Below are 25328 nucleotides of genomic sequence, written 5' to 3' on the forward strand. Positions count from 1 at the left end.
ACGTCATAGTAGAGGGAAAGAGAAAGGGCAGGGAAAAAGAAACCCCCGAGAAAAGAGATGCGGTATAGGGTATATCCTGACGTCAATAGAATAGGTAGGCCAAAACCAGTGCATTTATCCCCATTTTGCTAGAGCACTTTAGACAGCGAAACCCTAATCTGTTCATTCCCCTTCTTAACTTATATTCTTTTCCTTTTTTCTTTTCTATTTCTTTTCCTCTTTCTGAACTAAAGATGTTGTGGGTCGACCTAGATATTACCAATCTTCCCATCTTAAGTAACATTAAAAGCCTCTAGTCAAAATTGTAACCTGTTCTAAAATGTCATATTATTTATTTATTTTTCTACTTTACACGTCCAAGGGTGTTTACCATCTTAAAACTTGAAAAGAAAATGGGGTTTATATTACCCCCCTCAAACCCTTGAAACCCATCATTCAACCCCCTCAAAATAAAAAGCTTGGACGTCCCTATTTCTATTTTCACAGACTATATTTATCAATCTCCCATTGTCCCCTCCCTAAATTCAACAACCCCCACGCAAAATGAAGGCAAAGGAAAAACAATCAAAAACTAAAAAAAGTCTTTTGCAAAAGTAACAGGACGTCTGTCTGTCTGAATTATGACTAACTGTTACAGAACTCATCATACAAAGCTTAAAATTGATAAGACGAGTTAACATGACTTAAAAAACGATTATAGCTAAAACCCAACCTGTATCAATGCTAAACCTACCTGACGGATGGATGGTCTTTAATGCTGGCTAGACAATTAATTACATGGAATTTTACTGGTCCTCAAAGTTTTACAAAGACGCATTATACTTTGTTGTCCCAAAAACTTTGGATAATTTTATAAAATTGATTGGTAAAAACTAAACAAACATTTTATATCTATGATTTAATATAAAGGGGTAGTCATGTTTATCATAATTGATGATGCATATTATTTTATTGTTCATTGTCCCTCTCCCTGAGTAAAGGTTCAGAGGGCATCAGAAAATTTGCCAAATTTATTTCCTTTTTTTCAACATGTTTACATTCTTACCATGGAGTAAGAATTGTAAGAGAGGTTGAAAGGTGTTCCCTTATCCAACATGTTTTTATTTGTGACATGGAGAAAAAACAAAGTATTTCCTTTTCAACATGTTTATGTAATTGCCATGGAGTTAGAATAGTAAGAGAAGTAAACATCTTGTATTAATTTTTCTCATTGAGTAAAAATTGTAAGAGTAGTTGAAAGGCATTCCCTTGTCTAGAATGTTTGTTTATATTTGTGCAATGGAATAAGTTTTTATGAGGAATATATGGAGTTTTCCTTTTCCAAAATGTTTACATTTCTACCATAGAACAAGAAATGTAAGAGGAGTTGAAAGGCCTTCCCTTGTTTATATTTGTGACATGGAGAAAGTATTTAGAGGAATGAAGTGTTTCCTTTTTCTCCACAATTCTACCATAGAGTAAGAATTATAAGAGTAATTAAAGTTGCACCTTGTGTATAATGTCATATTTGCGCCATAGAGTAAATATTTAAAGAGGAATAATATATTTCTTAAAAAAAACATTATAATATTTCTGCAATGGAGTGGAATTGTAAGAGGAGTAAATAAATTTAGAGAAGAATTAAACAAATTAAACATTTCTGCATTGAGTAGGCAATATAAGTTGGGTAACATTTTTTTAAAAATAGTTAACTTAAACTACAATATCACCTTCAATTGATACATAAGTTAAGAAAATTTTTGTCTATTATTTAAAGATATTAAAAATTTTTAGCCTCTTAATAATTTTCTCCATGCCAGTTATGTAAAAAGCAATGAACCACAATGACACTAGAAATTTGTTTAAGTATTCTGACAAACAAAATTACGCTATCTGCAAATAAAAAGTTAAGAAAAGATTGGACACTGATAGTTTGTTCAATCCAATTAAGATTTGATAAAAGTCCTCAAAGTTTTCAACAAATAAAAGTTTGTGATTATAACATTGTTTACTAGTTTCATTTACAGCCCATTGTCCTCTCCCTCTGTGTGTCTGAATTTCCTAAAAATGTACAAAAACCCGATGCTAATCTTGGTCATAATAATGTAGGTGTGTCTGAATTTATAAAATTTATACATAAAGTCTCGATCATCGATGGACAATCTCTTTATAGACCTAATAGTAACAAAGTATACGAACATTCAGACTACATTATTGGTAGAAAAGTGTACATATTATGGTGAAATGCTTCCTTATAATTAGGGTAGGTCCATTCCTCCGTAACGGTTAGCTATTTTCGTTATTAAGACATGTTAGAATTATCCTGTCGAATTAAACCTTTGCATTATGATTTCTATAACAGTTAGGTACAATTAAGAAAGCGTAGCAACTCTATAATCGTTACTAGAAAGTTCGTAAGTTCATTTAAAAACTTATTTTGACAACAATTTTTTATGATATAATTGTTAAAATTAATATTCTGCTAATTTTAGAGCTTACATGTTTTTTTAAAATCTAAACAAATTAATACGACAGCTATAAACAGTAAATTTCTTAGGATAAAGAAATTTCTTTTTAAATTGGACAGATTATTTTGTCTAAATTACCATCTAGGGAAATAAATCTATTAAATTTCATAACTTTAAATTATGTGAAATTAGCAATAGGAACATATTACCATATAAGCATATTTCATTATTTCATCCATCTATCTATCTATCTATCTATCTATCTATCTATCTATCTATCTATCTATCTATCTATCTATCTATCTATCTATCTATCTATCTATCTATCTATCTATCTATCTATCTATCTATCTATCTATCTATCTATCTATCTATCTATCTATCTATCTATCTATCTATCTATCTATCTATCTATCTATCTATCTATCTATCTATCTATCTATCTATCTATCTATCTATCTATCTATCTATCTATCTATCTATCTATCTATCTATCTATCTATCTATCTATCTATCTATCTATCTATCTATCTATCTATCTATCTATCTATCTATCTATCTATCTATCTATCTATCTATCTATCTATCTATCTATCTATCTATCTATCTATCTATCTATCTATCTATCTATCTATCTATCTATCTATCTATCTATCTATCTATCTATCTATCTATCTATCTATCTATCTATCTATCTATCTATCTATCTATCTATCTATCTATCTATCTATCTATCTATCTATCTACCCTATTATATAAAGAAGTAAGGTATTTTTTGTCTGAACCTTACACAGGTCCCATGATGGTTTTAGACTATTTTTCTGCCTATCTATGTCGTCATCTATTGATCTCAGGGAGGAAGGGGATATTGGGCTGTAAATTACATTGGTATCCAAACTTTATAACAACCCTATCTTATTCGTTGACTCAAAAACTTTCGGTTCTTTTACCGAACTTGTAATTGGTTATTTCAAAACTAGTAATATCCAAACCAATAATTTTATTCTACAGAGAAGTTTATCTGGTTTATCATAAATGGTTATGTATATCAATTTATCCACCATTGTCTTATCCCTTAAGTTCCCTGATTGATTTAGATTTAATTATGTGAAACAATAAGCTGATATAAATTATATACTTTGACTAGCGGCTACACTCCTAGTGGCCTCTAGGGACATTTTAGTTGAGGAGGGGAAAGTCTATCCCACCCCATCCCAAAAATTTTGTTCGTGAGAAAAATTTAAAATTTTTTAAGGGAGTCATTTTTTAGGGTGATTTCTCTTGGTATAGAGGTAGTATCCTCCCCCAAAATACTTATAAACCTTCCCAGTACCTGAGATGAGGTGCCTCACTGTAAAGGAGAACCATATCGGTTAGCATTTAGCGAGACCCTTACAAACAGACATACATCATTTACTTTTATATGAGCATTGTTTTTTGTTTTGTTTTGAGCCATCCAAATTGTGTAACTACACTTATTATTTTTTATCTTTTTTAGCCAACAGATCTATAGTATAGATGTATATACAGACAACTACCTCCCTTCATTTTTCAAAGACCTCTTTCGTCTGCTTCTAAATTATTTTCTGCTACTTGGCTGTGTTAATATAAGCGACACCATTGGTTGATTTTCAATGACCCAATAGAAAGGTTGCGCAAGGTGGTTGCGATGGGGATATACAGTTTTTTAACCATTTCTCCCTCTAGTGTTTTACTCTAATTATTATGTGATAGTGGTACATCTCCATAAAGACCAAGTTAAGACTTTTCAAGTCAAATGTTCTCTCTGTTTTGCTGTATGGGGCCGAAACTTGGTTCCTAAACACAGCAGTGGTCTCCAAGCTACAGACATATGTCAACAAATCTTAGGAGAATCCACAAGATCTTTTGGCCAAACAAGATCACAAATGCTGAGCTTTTAGAGCGCAGTGATATGTCAGACATCAAACTGACAATCAAACAGAGAAAATGGAGATGGTTGGGGCATACTCTAAGGAAAGGGCATGATGATTTAACCAATCAAGCCTTGACTTGGAACCCCTTCACGGGAAAGAGGAAACCAGGTATACCAAAAACAACCTGAAGGAGGGAATTCCTGGATGAACTGAGATATGAGAATCTATCATCTTTCAATGATGCCTCTACTGAGGCCCAATTCAAAGATAAATGGAGAACCATTGTGCGTGGCCTATGCTCCTGAAGAAGAGATAAATGGCGATGATGATGATGAATGTAATAGTGGTAACCAAAGTTTTATTAAGAGGTTCTTCAATGCATATTTTGGATCAAAAGCCTTTGAAAAACGTTGGGTACTTTTATCAAATAAAGACCCCCATCTTTTCAACCAATAGTTTTAATCCATATTATTGGGAATGTACAGTACAGTACAGTACATAATTCCTCGTCCACTGACTTATCCATTAGGGTTCCTGACAAATTTCTACAATGAAAAAACTTGAAATAAAATAATTTATTTTGTCTGTCCAGTCTGTAATGCTATGAAGGAAAATGTTGTTTACCTTTACACAGCTGCTATTTGAGGTAAAGGGCTGAATTTGTTTGTGATGATTCCCTTTAGAGATTATAATCAAGCTTTTTATAAGACCTTTAAAAATGACGTCATACTGGTCTACCATTGGTCAATTAAAATGTATACTGGCCTGTATATTGGTAATTTAGCCTGTGAATTGGCCTATCATTGTGTGACGTAATTTTTCTAAAGACACTCGTAAGAGCTTCAATTATATTTCATTAAAGCATAATTAGTCAGTCGATCTTTCGCTTATGCTATGAAAGGCATGAAATGTAGTTTTCTTGGATGGTATTAGAAATATGGACAACTTATTTTTGTGCTTATTCATGCGCTGTGCTACTTATGAATGTTTAAATCCTTGTTTTATTTTTGTTTTTAAGATTTTCTTAAATACTGTTTTGACCATAAAATTTTTTTTAATTGTCATATTTCTATATCATTTAAAAGAAATTATAATTGTAAAGTTTATTTATGAAAAATACATTGCATTAGAAACATTTAAAGCACAATTTTAATATAAAAAATTATAAATCACAAAAGTTTTCAATATAAGGAAGACAAAATTATTACAGTTTGTATGTATTTGGTAGAATACAAAGTATGAATATCAACTTAAAATTATTGCAAAAAAATCCGCAAGTTTTCTTTTTTATAAATCCGCCATTTTATAGGAATTTACAGCATTTTTTATTTAAATGGCACGATTTGACAATTTAGAATCATTTTTGTTGCAAAAATGCAATTAAAAAGTTTTAAAAGTTCGGCTGAAATATGCATGTTTAAAATGCCTTAATTTTAGCCAGGCATATTCCAGAAAGATCATAAAGTAAGGCAGGAAGGAGCGAAGCCACTCTGTTTAAGCCTCAGGAACGTCCTCATCCTCGGCGGGGATACCGCCATAGCGTCCAAACTCCTCGATGCCGTTGTCAACACAGTTCAACTTGACTCCCTAGATAATAATAATAATGGATATATGATACGTGGATATTGTGACAGGGGAATTTGGTCAGATTTTGGTAAATGCATTCCTACTTAAGGAACGTGATTTGGTAAAAGGGAGTGGAAGGAGGGTATCGTTATTTCAGTCAGCTGGGATCACTTTCTTAGAGCACATAAAGATCTGGTGCAACATCCAAGTAATTGATTGATGGGCCATCTAATGTTCTAAATTTATTAATATCTACCTTGAATAGAAGCCATGCTCCCATGGGATCCTCAGGGTTGCACCAGGCAGGAATTTCCTCTTCCTCTCCTTCGCCTCCAGCACCACCAGCGCCTCCAGCTCCTGCGGGAGGTGCAGCGGCCGCAGTTCCTAAATATTTAGTTTAAAAGTGATATTTTAGAACATTTTGCCTTTGATAAGTGGCACATTTTTAGTAAAATTTATTCATTTAATTTATATAAATTTCATCCATCCAAACTTTATAAACTAGTTCTGCCATTGGTTAGCTTAAAACTCACACCATGAAAATTAATAGAACATAACATTCGAATGACGTCCATGGGTAGGGGTAAATGGGTGTTTACCTCCCTCAAACGTTGGAACCCCTATTTTGTCCCTCTAGAAATTTTATGAATTACATTAGATTACCGCTCTTAAACTTTTGAAACCACTTATTTTACTACCCCTCCTCGGGAGAGGTCTTCCTGTGGCACGTCTAGCTTTTTATGTCTATCTTTCTATCTGTCCTACCCCTCCTGGGGAGAGCTCTTCTACAGGCACGTCCAGCCCTGTCTGTCTATCTACCTGTCTTTAATCTGTCTGGGTGTCTGTCTGCCTGTCCTACCTGTTCTACCCCTCCTGGGGAGGGCTCTTCCTCTAGCACGTCCTGCTCTGGCAGCTCTGAATCCTGGAAAGCAAAATTTTATATTAAATTTAATCCTTTTATAAAGATAACAGGATGTCTCTGTGTCTGTCTGTACCAAAGGATCTTTCTAATCGCTGAAACGATTTGGTTCATCTTTGAAGCTGCTCAAATGTACTTGGAAATTTTATAACTATTTTGTTGGAGGGTAACACCACCCTTCTAAGAGAAATCACCCCTAAAAAATGACCTTCCCTCTAAAAACCCCTCTTCTTTAAAAACTAAAATTGAAAATAGGATGTAGTCGACTTCCCCCCCCCCCCTTCTACCTCAAGTGCCCATTTTAATAAAAATCTTTTTCTGTTTTAAATTTAATCCTTCTTTTTTTCTAGTTTTACTTACAAAAAGTATTTTTTCTTAAAATATCATCAACAACAAAAAAAAATGATGGAGTTGAATCTGAACTAGCCTGTTATCTCATTTTCTAGCTCTAGTTCTTTCTCAATCTCAATCCTTTAGAGTAAAAAATGTTCAAAATCAATTAAAAAAATAAAATTTTGTCAAAAATTGCTGAATTAATGTAATATGTTTGTCTAAAATAAGAAAGGTAAAGAAATCTTTAACATATTCGGGCTTCATGCTACTTAGGGCAATCAATATTTTTGATTGTAAGACCTTCGTCAGAAGTTCTTATATGTAAAGAGTTACATTTTATTAGTTAGAAAACTTCTAAATGTGTGAAATGTTTGAGATCTTAAGGTACAGACAATGTATATTAAAAGAGTGTACAACCCCAATTATGGCAAACAAAATAAATCCTTCCATAGATTAAATTATTTAGAAAGGTATTGGTGCTTCTAGTTTGTACGCACCAATCAAGTTTTAATAGAAGTACCCAAAGTTTTTAAATTATCTTATGAGATACATTTTTTTATATTATTTTGGGGAACATAAAAATATACACTACAATCCAATCACCACCAGACTATAACTAAATCATTGGTAGAAAAATGTAGCCTAAAACCATTCTACTTTAGACTTACTTGAAGCTTCTCAGAAGTGGAAAATTTAATCGGTTTTATGGTTCTTAACGGGCAAAAACAAGTACTTTATATAATAAGATTAATTTACAGGGAACAAAAGGGATAAGACATTGGACGATAAATAGATGTATATCATCAATGAAGAAACAAAAAATTGTTCCTTCTTTAGATTAAAATTAGTGGTTTGAACAATCAACTTAATGAACCAATCAATTAAAATTCAATACACGCCCCAAAAGTTGTTAAGCTAACTAATAAGAAAACGTTATTATAAAACTTTGGGGACTAGTGTAATTAACAGCCGAATGTCCCCTTCCTCCCTGTGTGTATACCTGGCTGACGGCCACGTCTGGCAGGTGAAGCTTCACTGGTTGGCAGCAGGACGGCAAGGATGACCAGCATAGCCAGGCTCAATACAATGGTGACCTTCATCTACAAAAAGAGTATTTTTGATCAGGGATCTTAAAGGTAAAAGACAATGGCCGATAAATTGATGTACATCATCAATGATCATAAACAATATTGTCCCTTTTGTAGATTACAATTAGTGGTAGTAAAGTTTAAGTACTCATTTTAATGAATCAATCAATCAAAATTTACTAAAGCCCCAAAGGTTATTAAGCAAATTAATAATAAAAACACCATTATAAGACTTTGGGGACTAGTGTAATAACAGCCCAATGTCCTCTCCCTGACTAATAGCAAGCGAATTAATAATAGTAGATTAAAATTATCTAAGGGAATGATCAAATAATTTTTATATAACAATTTAGGCCCATCAATTGCAGAACGAGTTTGGGTGAAGAATCATCAATAGCCTACAGGTTATGAGAATAAGAGCAAAGCAGTCGTTTACAAATTGTTAAAGTCTCTAATATGACGAGGTAAAAGATAGATCTGTTAATTTTCAACCACGATAAAAGGACACAATATCTAAACTTTATTATAATTAAACCAGAGCGGCTTCTTCCCTAGCCGCTGAAGCTGTGATTTAAAAGGGATCAGCCATTTTTAATTCAATATGCAACAGAACAAAATTTAGTATTTCATGTTATAACAGTGAAAAATAGTTTTAAGTCCAAAATAAAAACAAATATGTTAAAATTTTCAAGCGAGACACACAAGACATAAATAAAATCCTACTTTTGATGTGTTTTGGTGGTTTTGGTTGTGAGTGAGGAGTAGACAAGTGAACTGGAGAAACTATTCCGCCAGACTGTGAAGCTATCTTAGAAACCACGGATATTTATACCCGGGAAGAGAAAGCTCAACAAACCCTTTCACGCGCATTTTTCTCCCCTTTACTTCCTACTTTTCTCCTTGGGGCCGCTCCTTCCCTTGCCCACACACACTTTCTTTCGTCTCCAGGATGAGCAAAGCGGAGAAACCATAGGTCACGTGACCTCTGTGTGTGTGTGGCGTGTGTGTAGGCGGAAGAAATGCGCGGAAAATTTTGGCTTTGCAGACAGACGATGTTTTCTTGCATAGCCGTTAAAGTCTCTAAAATCTTTGGGCGCGACTTTTTCATAACAGTACGAACCCTCCCCCCCCCCCATCCCGATTAACTTTTCTCTATTACTTTTTTCTCTCTTGCAGATTTGTACTTTGGTTCTTAAAAGTGTTGAATTTTGCATTTTAGGACTTTAACATGAAATTTGCATTAAAGCATTAAAATTAAATACAAATGATGAAAATAAAATAGATATATGTAGTATAAATAATCAAAGAAAAAGGGATAAAAATAGATAGAAAAAGTGAAAGAATAGAAAAAATGTCTAATATGGTAATTTTGCCGTTAGAGTTAGTGCCGCCATTTAAAAAATTTTACTTCCCTTTTCTGTTCAAACCTCCTTTTTTGCTTTATTTTATCTTTTTTTAAGATAGACCAAATTTATATTAATCATATTCCTTATATAAAAGTAACAGGATCTATGTCTGTCTGTACCGAAGGATCTCACTAACTGCTGGACTGGTATGGTTCTTCTTTACAGTTACAACCCCAAGTGCCCCTAAAGGACTATAGGGTCATAGCCGTCAGTATCAAATAAACAGATAAAATATTTGGTAAAGATTACAAAGTTGCTAAATTGTTAATTGCCAAATTGTTTCATTATTCATCATGTAAAGTTTGAATTCAAAAGGGCGATTCTAACTAAGTTATGGACTGACTCTAAATATAGAAAAGACTTGCTTTAAAAAGTGTTGCTTTTTTGCTTCATGAATTTTTTACCCAAATATGCTTTCACCAAATGTGTCAAATTATTATAAAGATGTTCAGCATTTTTGGCACCAATTTTAGTTTACACCTTTTTAAAATGCGAAGCTTTTCAACTACTAGGGTAGGTCCGTCCGTCAGTCATGGATAGCTCTTATTTTTGGCATGTTAGAATTTAAATTTGACCTGATGATTTCCTGTAACAAATAAGTTGGATTTAGTAGGCGTAGGAACTCTATAATCATTACAAGAAAGTAAGTATGTCCACTATTAATACATTTCTTTAGGCCTTTCAGTGTGTTTGACTACAATTGAAATAAACATTTGAAAAGTTTGAAAGTCTAAACAAAATTGAAAAGTTAGTTGCAAAATTACTTAAATACGGAATACTGTAAAAGGACACCTGTTATAGGAATCATCATGCAAAGTTTGAAATCGATAGGACAATTCTAACATGTCTTAATTAATAAAAGAGTTATCAGTTATGGACGTACGGACCGACCCTAATTATAGAAAAGCTTTAAAAAATACTTTTAAATTCATAGCTATGCAACTATGGACGTATATGTTATTGTAAATGGATAGATCTATATATATGAATAGCATATTATTAAGCTATTATATTCAATAAACTCACATACATAGCCAAAATATGAATGAAAAAAAGGTATTCAGCCTTCAGAAAATTTCTTTAAAATTTCTTTAAAATTTTATTTTACTGTAATCTTTACTGATTCTTATAACAGTTAGGTACAATTCAGAATGCGAAGAATCCCTATAATCATTACCAAAAAAGTTTAAAACAAGTTGATTTAAAACTTTTTTGACAACAATCTTCTATATGATCTAATTTAATTTTTGGTGTTTTAGATTAATGATTTCTAGAGTGATAAGGAATTAGAGTGTTATAAGCCTATATATTACACTAATAATCTTTCTAATGGATTGATTTTCTAATATTCCTCTGTCTATTATTTTTTGTTTTTATTTTGATAAACGTGACGTCATAGAAATGAGGGAGATGAGAGGAGAAGTGGGAAAGAAAACCCCCCCAAAAGAGATGGATAATCCCTCAATTTATGACGTCACACGGATTATTTTTTGAGACGCTTTTAAGGGAATCATCAAAAAGGTCTCAGGATGGTTTAAGAAATTTTATGTTCAATCTGTGATTAGAGGATTGTTTTGTTCTATTTTACAGCCCTTCCCCCTCTAGATTAGCTTAAATTATGCAAATAAAGAGTCTATTAAAGCGGTAACCTATTCAAAACCCTAATCCTTATACTAAAGTAACAGGATGTTTGTCTGTCTGTTTGTCTGTGTGTCTGAACCGATTTTATTTTACGTTTCTTGATTTTAGAAAGAGAGTTCAACGCAAACATAAACGTCAAACGCAACATAGACATATTTTAGATATAAAAAAAACATTTAAAGTGCCACTAGAGGCCTCTAGGGGCGTAGCCGCTAGTTAAGTATAAAGTGTCATAACTTAATAAGCGATACCTTAAATTGTAAGTCTAAACAAAATTGTACACAAAATTGTTGCAAAATAGCGTGTAAAAGATGCCTCGCTTAAAATAGTGTACCTTGTTGTTTTAGGAATAATTATTCCTAAAATAAGATGAAAAGGATGAATATATCATACAAAATTTTGCTGTCAAGAAGTTTTAAATTAGCATACTTTGAAAGGACGTACGGACTGTCAGATAAAGATTACAGAGTTGCTATGCTTCCTAAATCTTACCTTACTATCATGGGAATCGGCATATAACGTTTGAAATAGAAAGGACAATATGTCTAATGAAAAAGCTAACCGTGTCGGACGTACGTACATATGGACGAACGGACCTAATTATAGAAAAGCTTCGCTTTAAAAAACTTATCAACTGAATATTGTGTTTCTTACACCTAAAAAAGTTATTCATGTTTTTAAGTTATTTTGGGGTTTTGAAATCAGAAAGTTCTGACATAATCAAGAAACTAAAAATGTTTTTTACTTTATACCATGCTATACATGATTTTTCAGTATGGCTGAGAATCGGTTCTAATCCAGCGCCTATTGATCGGTTTCTAAGCCATACTGGAAAAATCATTATTATTTTATGCTTATCAATATCCATACACTAAAGTAATGTTTGTCTGTTTGTCTGTGTGTTGGTACCGAAAGATCTCGCTAACAGCTGAACCGATCGGATTATCCTTAATAGGGTAGCTTCTCATAGGTCCCAGGAAGGTTTATAACTATTTTCTTAGAGGGTGGGACACCCCCAGCCCCCCCCCCCCAAAAAAAAATGAAAAATACCCCCCCCCAAAAAAAAGAAAAAAAAATAGTAGCCGCTAGTCTTTTTTTATAAGTATTGCTACTTTTTGAAGTAATCGTTCTTGTTAATACAGAAAAAAGATTTTTAAAATTTATTATGAATCTATAAATCAGAGGCGTGTAGAAGGGGGGGGGGGAGATGCACCCCTGAGGTGTTCTCCCACTACACCCCCCTTAAATAGTTTAGGGGGATTTAACAGTGTACCTAAAGTAGGATTTTGTGAATTGTTACTGTTTTCTTGAGTGTAGCGGGACAAATTGTCTCAAAAATAAGCCATGTGACGTCATATAAATGAGTGATTATCCATCTCTTTTTAGGGTTTTTCTTTCCCACTTCTCCTCTCATCTCCTTATTTTTATGACGTCACGTGGCTGATTTTTGAGACACTTTGTCCCGCTACTGCGCTTCGTGCACAACTCTAGTAAAACTCTGGGCACGCCACAGCTATAAAACTCTGTGCACGCCACAGCTATAAAACTCTGGGCACGCCACAGCTATAAAACTCTGGGCACGCCACAGCTATAAAACTCTGGGCACGCCACAGCTATAAAACTCTGGGCACGCCACAGCTATAAAACTCTGTGCACGCCACAGCTATAAAACTCTGTGCACGCCACAGCTATAAAACTCTGTGCACGCCACAGCTATAAAACTCTGTGCACGCCACAGCTATAAAACTCTGTGCACGCCACAGCTATAAAACTCTGTGCACGTTATAAATTAAATTTAAAAAGCTTACGTATTATTTGAATAATGACACAAAATTAAAACTTAATACTATTCATAAATTAGGAACAATATTAGATGGATGGATATATTAAACATTTTAAAATTAGTCTTCAAAGTTTTACAAACAATGTCTCTCTTTTGCTATCTTAGCAACTTTGGGGACATTTACTATATCTTGTTTGAGTGTCTTAACTTTTGCACCAATAATTTTAATTAAATTTATTTGCTTCGCTGCTAATTATAGATATTACTCTAGTCTAAATAGCTTCAAACCATCCCAAGACATTAGTAAAGCTTCCCTAAAAAGTACTAACATTCGAACTAGTCATTTAAGAGATCCTAAGTTTCAGACAAAAGATAATCTATAATTTAGTATTTGTTTTAAACATTTACTTATCCAAATATCCCTAGAAAATTATTATGTATTAAGTCTTTAAAACTAAAACTAGGCATTTTTCGAGGAATCTTCATTCATAAAAATCCACCTATGTAATGCTTTTAAAAATATAAATCATTTTTGAGAAATAAGGATGACAACATCCAAAAAAACGTAGCTCTACACATCGTAAAGTCAAATAAAGGAACAAAAAAACAACACCGCTCTTAAGTCTTTAAAGAATCGACAATTGAATTCAACAGGCAAAGTTTGAAATCAATATGAATATTCTAACATGTTTGATTTAATAATCAGGGCCTTCCGTCACAAACAGACGGACCTACCCCAATTATAAAAAAGCTTTTCTTAAAAAATAACCCTTTCAAAAAATAACACTTCAGTTCTTTATAAATTTTAATAGTTTTCTTACTTGATAACAATTGCAACAAGCTTCAGTAGGTTGGTTAACTATTTCCAGTATGGCTTCGAAACCGAATAATATCCTCTGGATTAGAACCGGTACTCAGCCATACTGAGAAACCATGTATGAAAAAGTATCGTATTATAGACAGTTTTCCACAAATATTTAATTAAAATTATAAAATTAAAACCAGTTTTCTTAGTCCCGATAAATAACTACTGATATATCTTACTATTAATCTTACTGTCTGATAAGTTAGAAGCAAAATAGTTTTTCCATAAGGTACCCTTTTTCCTAACATAAACTTACTTTTGCCTAGATAAACAACATCTAATAATTAAAACAAAAAAAAAACTTGTAAAATTGCTTTTTAGTATGGCTTCAAAACCGATTAATGTCCGCTGGGTTCGAACTGGTTCTTAGCCATACTAAAAAAATCATGTATAACAGCTTTCCACGAATATTAAAATCAAAATCATACATTTTCGTTGGGCTGGGTCTTCACATGTTAGGTCCAACAAAACTGGAATAATCTTATTATTATTTTTATTTTACTATTCGCTGAAAAATAAAATAAAATGCTATAATAGTTATTTCTTTCATCGTATTATAAACGGCTTTCCGCGGATATAGAATGTACAATTATAAGATTAAAACCAGTTTTTTTAGCCCCGAGGTGCCGAAGGCACGGGCTAAAAAACTGGTTTTAATCTTATGATTGTACATTTTTATATTCGAAGAAAGCTAGATATAATACGATGCTAGACATAGTTTTTTCGTATGGATGAGAACAGGTTCCCATCCACCGGATTCGAATGAATACGAGAAATAATTTTAAAATAACCTTCTGAAAACAAATCTTGCTTAAAAGGTAATTATTTTTTTTTCAACAATACCATAAATTTGTACAATTTGAAATTTCTTGAAGCAAAAACTAGCTATTTAAATAACGGCTTTCTGTCATAACAGAATGAATGCAGAGGAAAAAAAACTCAAAATAAAAATTGAACTTGAATTTTGGCAAAAATTATCTGTTTTTTTTTTTATAAAAGGACAATAACACTTTATTTAATTTAAATAGCTTTACATTTGTTAGCTTAAAAACTTGGGTACTCCTTTTAATCATGATTTGTGGGTTCCAACTAGCAGTATCTCATTCTCAACTATCAATTTCAATCTAAAAAAGGGGTTATTTTGTTAATCACGACATGGAGTGTTTATCAATATTTTCTAAGGAAAAGCAATTACATGAAGCTTTTTATAGTGCCTATAAAAATGACGTCATACATTGGTCAATTAAAATGTATACTGGCCTGCCATTGATAATTTAGTTTGTTATTGGCAAATTATTGGTCATTTGTATCGTATGGCGTTATTTTTTTTATAGGCACTCTGAAGAGCTTCATAACACTTATTATGTAGCTGACTATAGTGCCCTAGCAAAATGGGGATAGATGTCACTGTCATTGGCCTACCTATTCTACGTCAGGAAATACCCTATACCCTATCACTTTTCTTTCCCCCTTCTCTTTCTCTTTTCCTCTACTATGACGTCAATAGAATAGGTAGGCCAAAAGCTGTGACATCTATTCCCATTTTCCTAGGGCACTAAACACAGCTAACATATTATCCTACATGAGTGTACCTTTTATATAAAGTTTCCCATGGAAACACGGAGTCAGCATCAAAATTTACCTGGAAAACAACGAGTTTAAACACACAAAAAATCGTCGGAAAAAAGTCTTTTTTCATAAATTTTTCCTTTATCATGTTTTTATTTTTATTGAAAGCAAATTGACAGTGTTAAAGAAGGTATTTATGCAAAAATTACTGACAGATCAAAGGTGCAAATTAGCAAATTTACTATAATGATACACAAATTACCCCTTTTAATTAGTGGATGACACGTTTGGACACCAAATATTTTAAACAATCAATCAAAATTCAATAAAAGTCCCCCAAAAAGTTTAAAACGTTAGTTAAAGTCTTTGGGGGCTAGTGTATTAAACAGCCCAATGTCCCCTCCCTCCTTGACAAGTTTAGCATTTTAAGAAGCAAAGCTACCCTATAAGTGTTTGTGTCTGTCTGTCGGTCAGTCAGTATGGTTTGGATAAGGAATAAATGTATAAGTATAGATATATAATCCAGACAACTACCTGGATCCAGTGGCGAGGACCTTTTTCGTCTGCTAGCTAGTTGTGTTCTGCTCTTTTGTTGCGACTTGGCTGTATCAATATTTCCGACGCTATTGGAGGATATTCAAAGACCCAATTGAAATTCGACATAGAGTCCACGGGTTGGGGACATACAGTTATTTAATCCCTCCAATATTTCTCCAAAATTTTGGTTGTAGTGCGTGCACAATAGGTGTGCGCCTACACATAGGCGCGGGCATACATCACGTGTACGGACAGGGAAAGCTTTCCTGAAAACACGATTACCGGATTTTTATTTTAGTTTTAAGGATGTTAAAGCTTTTTTAAGGGCCGTGTACCCAACGTCCAAAACCACAATGGGAAGCGTGTAGTTAAAGTTTTTGGGGTAAAAGACCTCCCAACCCATCAAAAAAAAAATTATTCCGGAGGTAATATTGACATTGCGGGGTAAATGAACCCTCTCTCTCTTTTTTTTTTGGGGGGGGGGGAGGTGAATGTAAGGTATCCATGGTGGTAAAAAGTATACTTTAGGGAATGGGCAATATGAGATAAAAAAATTGGTGTGATGTAATTATTTTCTAAATTTGTTTCGAATCCAGCAAATATTGTGTATGTGGCCAGATGATATATACCTAAATACACTTTATCTGTCTTTTATAATACAAGCCAAAAAATGTTTTTTATAAATTTTATATTTTGTCATTTTTACAAATTTTGTATTTCTGAATAAATCTCACTTCTAGATCACGTGGTGTTAGGGTAACAAGGAATTTGCTTTAGAATTTGTACTAGCGGCTACTCCCCTAGCATCTTGGGGTCATAGACGTCCAAGGGGGGGGGGGGTAAAGTGGGGATACCCCCCCCCCCCAAACGAATTTGGGGGTGCCGTAGACACCCCCTAAAAATTTTTCATTTTACCCCCCCCCCCCGTTCAAAATTTAACCCTTACTCTGGGGGGGGGGGGTGAGGGGGAAATACCCCCCCCCCAAAATAAAAAATCTCCAAAAAAAAAAATTTTAATATTGAAATTGAAAGTCGGCACAGGGTCCACGGGGTGGAGGCATATAGTTATTTAACCCCTTCCCCCTCTATTGTTTTATCAACCCGTTTTCTTATTGTTTGGGTTTTAAAAACTGTTTGGTTATCGACCACATTTATGGCACACGGAAAAATTATGAGGAAATAAGTTACTTTAAGGTATGGGGACCCTATAAAGAGGATGGATAACAATAGTAATATAGTAATAGGCCCAAGGCATCAGCCTGTAGCAGAGCAAAATGTGTGTTAATTGTTGCCAAAAAGTTAAATTTAAATTTAAATTTACAAAGTAATAATCATTAGAATTTATAATTACAAAGTAATAATCATTAGAATTTATATTTACAAAGTAATAATTATCAAGATTTATAAAGTTATAAACATTAAAATTTACAAAGTAATAGTAATAATCATTGGAATTTACAAAGTAATAATCATTGGAATTTACAAAGTACTAATCATTTGAATTATAATTAAAAAGTAATAAGATAATTATAATTATTATGTGTAATTATTGATAGATTATAAAGAGTAAGATAATATAATTGATAATTATAGTATGAATAATAAATACATTTTGAGGGGTGGTGTAATAATAATAGTAGTTGTTATTTTTTTTTTCAACTAAAACAAAACTGGTTGGACGTAAAAAAAAAGAACTTCACATGAAATGTTGCAAATTTAATTTGCAAAAGAAAAGTATTTCAGAGTGATCTTGATTGGAGGACTCCTTTACCTCCGAAATGGCCGTTAAAACCTCGCAAACAGCAAAATGGCCGAAAATCGCGATTTCGGCGGCGAATAACGGCCAAACGGTCCGCCGGAGGTGAATGATGCATAAGTAAAGAAATGTCCGCCTTAAAAAGTTCTACAAAAGTGAAGAAAAGGTCATTGTCGCTAAAACGACTCCGTCACCCTCTAAAGGGGCAAAAACCGAGATTTTTCGGAAAATCGTCAAAAATCGCGCCTTCGGCGGCGCGTAACGGCCAAACGGTTCGCCCGAGGCGGATAATGCATAAGTAATGAAATACCCGCCTCAAAAAGTTAGACAAACTTGCTTTTGTATGTCAATCCCGAAAAACGACTGCTTGCACGATTTTTTTCCAAAAAACCGAAAATTGCTACGTTTAACGGTCAATAACGGTCAAAACGGTCATTGGCCGGTCCAAATTTTTTTTCAGTTTCTAACACATCTCAATGGACTTGTTTTATGGGCCTGATGTTCAGACCCTGCTAAAATGACTCTTTCCTGTCCAAAATGGACCCAGAAGGATTTTGTGAAAAACACCAAATTGCAAAAGTTTGGGGGCCCATATCCCCCCCTTCGGGGGGGATGGGGGTGTCCAAAATAAAAGTTTCGGGATGCCATGACGGAGATTTAGTGCCATGAAAAAACCATTTGTCTCTATCTATCACGGTCTTGGCGGTATTAACGTTGCCCCATCGAAGGTTTTGAAAAATGGCTATTTTTTCACATGAGTCACTATTTGATGGAAAATTGCCGCGGTCACTTTTGAGGTGTTTTTTCGGCGCTTGCGCGCCCGCCACGCGCGGACCCTTGGTCCGATCGGCCCAAACTTTTTTTTGCTATCTGCGTATGGTAAATACGCAACTTTTGGCACCTTTCCCATTTTCCTAGGTCATCCCCTTACCCCCTAAATATTTGAGGCATTACCTCCAACCGGTAACCACGGGATTGAACCCACACGGGATTGAACCCAACGGGATTGAACCCAACGGGATTGAACCCACGGAATTGAACCCACACGGGATTGAACCCAACGGGATTGAACCCAACGGGATTGAACCCAACGGGATTGAACCCACACGGGATTGAACCCACGGGACTGAACCCACGGAATTGAACCGGCACGGGATTGAACCCAATGGGATTGAACCCACAAAGGTGTAGGTTTCCCCCAATTTTTTTTTCTTCAATTTTTTGGGGGGTTTAAGTCTCCTCTTCCAATTTTTTTCTCTTAAATTTTTGGGCGGTGTAAGTCTTCCCCCAAATTATTTATTTTTTCTTTTTTAATTTTTTGGGGGTTGAAAGTCTCCCCCTCCATTTTTTTTTGTTCAATTTTTTGGCGGGTTTAAGTCTCTGCACCCAATTTTTTTTTTTTGGGGGGGGGGTGTAAGTATCCCCCTCCAAATTTTTTATTTTTTTTCAATTTTTTGAGGGGTTTAAACTCCCAAATTATTTTTTTCTTGATTTTTTGGGGGTTGAGAGCCTCCCCCACCAAATTTTTTTTTTCTCCAAAATTTATATTTTATTTACTTAAATTTTTTTGGGGGTGTAAGTCTCCACTAGGATCTTTTTTTTTTTAAATTTTGTACAAATCGTACACCTATATGATATTTAACTCTTCATTAATACTAAATATTTGTAAATTATTTTATTTTCAATTTACAGCATCTCATTGCATCAGATCATATTTCAATAAATAATAAGTACCTAGGAAAGATTTGCTATCAATTTATCTATTTTCTTGATACTTGGATTTTATCCTGGTGCAATAAAAATAGCCATTGCCATATCAATTTTCCATTTGATACATAGTTGCCAGATATTTTTCAGATCAAAGTGTACAAATAATGTGTACATTGGACCTCCAATGTGTACATTTTGGGGGGGAAGGGGGAAAAGGGAGGGGGAATGGGGAGAAGGGGATGGGGTACGAGGGGGATTTGCTATGCTATCCTAATAGGAATTACACTAGTGGCATCTAGGAGCTCTTAAGGGAGAAGGGGGAGTCAACCTCACACTTTCAGTTGTAATTTTACAAGTTACTACAAAAAATATAAATATACAGTTAAACTTCAATGTTTATAACCAGAAAATCGAGGAAGGAAGCCAATTTTTGGGGGTAAAAAGTCCATTTTTGGAAGGAAAATTTCAATTTTTGTGTGTACACGTGTACATATTTAAAAAAATGTTGAAAATGCGTACATCCTCATCGGTTTTGCCCAATGTGTACATTTGTCAAAAATTTGGTCAAAAAACGCACAAAATGCGTACATCTGGCACCGTTGATTTGATATTCAAAATTGTGGAAGGGTGAAATGGCAAGTTACCTAATGCTAGAGTAATACTAGAATTATTAGCATACCTATATTCTTCATGAATGTGCATGAATCTTCTTCTCAGTTGTTGTAAGGTTTCCTGCAAGTGCTCATTCCCCATAAACAAATCAATAACTTGCTGCCTTGGTGGATACCTAACGGTGCCAACGAAGCCAAGGTTGCAAGGATAGTAGGCGGAACTTGCATTAATGGTGTCTCATCTTGGTTAAAAATGCTGCAAACAGGGCCAAATGCAGCAAGTTGGAAGCATTGATGACTACCTGTCCATGGTGCTTCTGCCAGTGAATTTTTTCAGTTGACTCTCATAGGGGCATGGGGAGATAACTTTATTTTTTTATTAAAATCTTTATAGAAATATGAAGTTATCTCTGGGGAACAGGACAATCCCCCTCCTTAACCACAGTCCTCTGGTGTTTACTGCCTGAGTCTTAAGTCCTGTCTATAAAACATGGAAAGGACTTATGACTGAAGAAGTAACCCCAGATTATATTTTAAATTGTGATATAATACAAAAGTTGCGTAATATATGTATATATATATACATGTCAAATTTTTTCATAACAATTCTATTTTTCAGATACAAAAGAAAATGACAGAGAGAGGTGGAGAAATATTTGTTCTTGATGGGATGGAGTTCATAGAGAGAAAAGATAGGAGGGGTCCAGATGGTTCAAGAACTTGGCGTTGCAGAGACTATAGAAAATATCGGTGCAATGCAAGCATCAAAACCAAAAATGGCCAGGTTTTGAATGGCAAGGGTTGCAAGGACCATACTCACAGTGGGGATCCTATCCTCACTCAAGTTAGGAAAGTCCAGTCAGAGTTGCGCACCAGAGCTGCAGGTACCATGGACTCAACAAGAATGGTCCTGACCTCCAACCTCTTGGGTCTCTCCACTGATGTGCTACAGAGACTGCCAAAACGTTCGTCTTTGGAAGACAATGTAAGATCAAAGAGAAGGGCTAAAAATCCAATTGATCCAAATCCCCAGGGCTTGGATTTTGAAATTCCTGAACAGCTCAGAGAGATTGTCTTATATGATAGCGGATCCGAGGACCTTTCCAGGTTCCTGATTCTTGGCAAACAAGACCTGATGGCCAAGTTGGAAACTTCAGCTTTGTGGCTAGGGGATGGGACATTTGATGTCTGCCCTGCTGTTTTTTACCAACTTTACACTGTGCATTGCCAGGTTGGCAACAGTTTCCCTCCCTGCGTTTACATACTGATGCCAAACAAGCATCAGGACTCATATATCAGGGCGCTGACCAAACTGAAGGAAATTATTCCAGCAGCAAGTCCTGACAGGGTCCTGGTGGATTTTGAGACTGCTCCAATCAATGCCTTTAGGCAAGTCTTTGACACAGCTGTATTAAAGGGATGTCTCTTCCATCAGGGTCAGAACCTGAATAAGAAGGTGGCAGAACTTGGCTTGAAGACTCCATATCAGACTAATGTTGAATTCAACATGGCTGTGAAGTCCCTTCTTGCTCTGGCTTTTGTACCTGAGAATGATGTCCTGGTGTTATTCCAAGAGTTTGGGGGAAAGTTTCAGACCCTTATTGATGAAAATCCTGAATTGGAGAGGGCCAATGAACTCCTTTCTTATTTAGATCTCTACTATATCAGGGGCCGTGAGAGGCCAGGTAGGGAAAGAGCCCTGCCTAAATACCCTATTAACATGTGGAATCACTTCACTGACCCTGGAAGTGATATTCCAAGAACCACCAATGCTGTGGAAGGCTACCACAATGGGCTCAATTCCCTTTTCCTGAGCAAGCACCCCACACTCTGGAAACTTCTTTCAGGGTTGCAGCTTGACATGGCTCTACACCTGAAGACCTTGGCAGATGCTGATGTAGAAAACAACCCTCCAAGGAGGCACAAATATAAGATCTTGACTGAGAGACTAGCTGCCAAAGTTGCCACCTATGCCACATCCCCTGACAAGCTAGTTTACTTGAGAGCAGTTGCTAATCTGTTCAGTTCTTGAATTTGAACACCTATTTTTTTTTAACAAAAAACTAAATACAAAAAAAATAAAAAAATAAAAAAAATAAAATCATCTATTTTTTTAAAACAAAAAACTAAAAACAAAACAAAAAAACTAAAAAAAAAAAAAACTAAAAAAAAAATGGCTTGCAATGATACTTGACCTCCACGTGGTGCAAGCTGGATTTAACTAACTAAGTATTAAAAATAAATAAATAAACAAATAAATAAATAAAAAAATAAATTTTGATACACCCTAATTATTTTTATATATATACCCTAGTGAATTTTGGAGAAAAAAAAAATTTGGTGGGGGAGGCTCTCAACCCCCAAAAAATCAAGAAAAAAATAATTTGGGAGGGGAGTTTAAACCCCTCAAAAAATTGGATACTTACACCCCCCCCCAAAAAAAAAAATTGGGTGCAGAGACTTAAACCCGCCAAAAAATTGAACAAAAAAAAATGGAGGGGGAGACTTTCAACCCCCAAAAAATTAAAAAAGAAAAAATAAATAATTTGGGGGAACACTTACACCACCCAAAAATTTAAGAAAAAAAAATTGGAAGAGGAGACTTAAACCCCCCAAAAAATTGAAGAAAAAAAAATTGGGGGAAACCTACACCTTTGTGGGTTCAATCCCATTGGGTTCAATCCCGTGCGGGTTCAATTCCGTGGGTTCAGTCCCGTGGGTTCAATCCCGTGTGGGTTCAATCCCGTTGGGTTCAATACCATTGGGTTCAATCCCGTGCGGGTTCAATTCCGTGGGTTCAATCCCGTTGGGTTCAATCCCGTTTGGGTTCAATCCCGATGGAACCCCTCCAACCCCCCCCCGTAAACCGGTATATAAAATTTTTCTCATGATCAGGGTATATGGAAAAATTGAAAATTTTTCGACAATTGTAATAAATTACAATTGTCTCCAATTTCCTTAATTTTTAAATCTGGATTACAAATAAACAGTTTTCAAACGTTTCAACCAATAATTTCAATATACAAAAGAGGTAATTTTGTTATCAAACAGCAACCAAAAACAACAAAACGCAAAACGTTACATAGTTATAGACTTAGTCAGGGAACCAAAGCATTTTAGAGCACACTTTTGAGCTTATTTAAATTTTATAGTAGATCCATCAATGTGTTTGATGGGTTTGAAGAAATTTGACAAGCTTACAAACTTACATCACGAAAACTATGCGAAATTCCGTATCAATGTTTTTTTTATTGTATGTCACAATCTAGAAATTTAAGGCTTAACAATTAAAGTTGAGCAGTAAAGATGGGTTGAATAAACAAGAACTGTCAAAACTTAACATCGAAATCTTTAACTTTTTATAATTATTAGTGATGTACACATTAATTTAACACTCATTTTCATTAGGGATTTTTAAAATTGTCTTAAGAGTTGACTTTGTTAAAAATGGTATCCAATGCCAATGTAACTGAAATGTAAAATATACATAGGGCCAATTGACAGAGGTTGGCATCCGTACCCTTAGCCACAGGGATAAGTCTGCAGCTGTGAAGCTAATTAGGTGGCTTTTAAGCCACTTAGCTTACAGTAAAACTTCAAGTGTATTGGCTTATAGGGTGGATTAATTAGGGGCAGGGCTGAAGGGGCTTTGCTGTTGTTGTGCCTTGCTATTTGATATTGAAATTTTTTTGCAGCTTTTGCAAAGAAAATCCAAACTTGAATTGACAAATTCTGATTTTTTCCCATACATGTTCATTACCTTGATATAATTTTTAATAAGAAAACAAGGATGACAACATCCATAACCAGCAAAGCACAAAAAATCAAAGATGAGAATACAGAAAAGGATATTTAAAAGTTATTTGTTAAAATCAAGAATCACCAAACATTTTTTCACATCACAAAACCTTTCTCATATATCTTTATATTTTAACAAACTATCAAATAATATGATAAATAAATTTTATGGAGATACGGAAAGTGCCATGTCTGATGTCATAAAAATGAACCTAAATCCATCTTTTGTTAGGCGTCTCCTTTTCCACTTCTCCTATTATTCATCCTTTTTAGATGTATTTTTATGATGTCACACATGAATCTTTCCGTATTTTATTGTTAATAAAAGACATTTTGCATTTTTTATAAAACAAAAATTGCCAAAGTTACAAATAGATTTACAAAATTATATGGAAAAACAGGAAGACGAAACAACTATGAGTGTAAAAAAGCCACACTTAAAAAAATGCAAGATAATAAGATTTTACGCTTTTTTATGATAAGCATGCCAATATTTTATACAGTTAAAAAAATGTAAATAACATCTGAGAAATTTCATTTAAAAAGTTAATTTAATTAGCCTAATTGTTTTTAATAAAAAAAGGGAGGAAAAATATCGGTTTATTATTAGTAGTGATGCTATTCTAGAACTAAGTTTGTCCGTATGTCTATCTGGCTGTCCGATTCCTATTCAAGAAAGCTAAAACTGTCCTAGTTGTCCTAGGAATCAATATTCCAATACAAAAATCAGATAAATAGCGTATTTATATCATAAAAAATTGTTGTCAAAAAAATTGCTACGCTTTCTATTTTGTACCTTTCTGTTACAAGAATCATCATGCAGTTTGATACTGGTGAAACAATTGTAACTTGCCCAAGAGCTATCTGTTACAGATGCATTTACGGATTCATAAATATAATTTATTTATTATTTAATATTTACTACAGTTAAAGTGTCATGGCTTAAAGATTCCTCAAGACAAAACATTAATTTAGAAAAAATCTTAAAAACAAGAAATATAATATCCAATAGTTGCTTAGGTTTTTTTTTATAAATATTGTTAAAATCTTAATGAAAGTTGAATAATACAGTAAGGTTTTTCTGTCTGAAGCTAAAATGGAAATGGCTAATCTGATAAGGTTTGGGTTTCTGGGATGCCTTAGGGTTGTTTTAGGCTACTTTTCTTACGCTTCCCCCTGACACCTGTAGTTGAGGGGCGAAGCAGCTAGTATTACATCCTTAAGATAAAGTAACAGGATGTCTGTTTGTTTGTATGCCTGTCTGTTTTTCTGTACAAAAGAATCTCGCTAACCGCTGAACCGATCAGGTCATCCTTTGCAGGGTAGCTTCTTATAGGTCCCGGAAAGGTTTATAACTATTCCCAAGAGAAATCACAAAAAATCAAAAATTAAAAAATATTCTCG

The 25328-nt window shown here is 34.2% G+C and overlaps 2 protein-coding genes across 2 annotated transcripts; one reads left to right on the plus strand and one right to left on the minus strand.

The window, feature by feature from the left end:
• Positions 1–5430: 5430 nt before the first annotated feature.
• On the minus strand, positions 5431–9156 carry LOC145306177 (uncharacterized). The gene is made up of 5 exons (XM_080148181.1): positions 8972–9156; positions 8161–8260; positions 6768–6830; positions 6165–6292; positions 5431–5929 (listed from the first exon to the last, which is right to left on the minus strand). Exons 2-5 carry the CDS (start codon positions 8258–8260, stop codon positions 5837–5839), a joined length of 384 nt encoding a protein of 127 aa, XP_080004307.1. The 5' UTR covers positions 8972–9156; the 3' UTR covers positions 5431–5836.
• An 11601-nt stretch (positions 9157–20757) lies between these two features.
• On the plus strand, positions 20758–22158 carry LOC145306439 (uncharacterized). Its single transcript, XM_080148534.1, has one exon. It carries the CDS (start codon positions 20758–20760, stop codon positions 22156–22158), a length of 1401 nt encoding a protein of 466 aa, XP_080004660.1.
• Positions 22159–25328: the final 3170 nt, after the last annotated feature.

The sequence above is a fragment of the Acartia tonsa genome, chromosome 14, assembly GCF_053477335.1.
Source record: "Acartia tonsa isolate MP-2025a chromosome 14, ASM5347733v1, whole genome shotgun sequence".
Lineage (NCBI taxonomy): Eukaryota > Metazoa > Arthropoda > Copepoda > Calanoida > Acartiidae > Acartia > Acartia tonsa.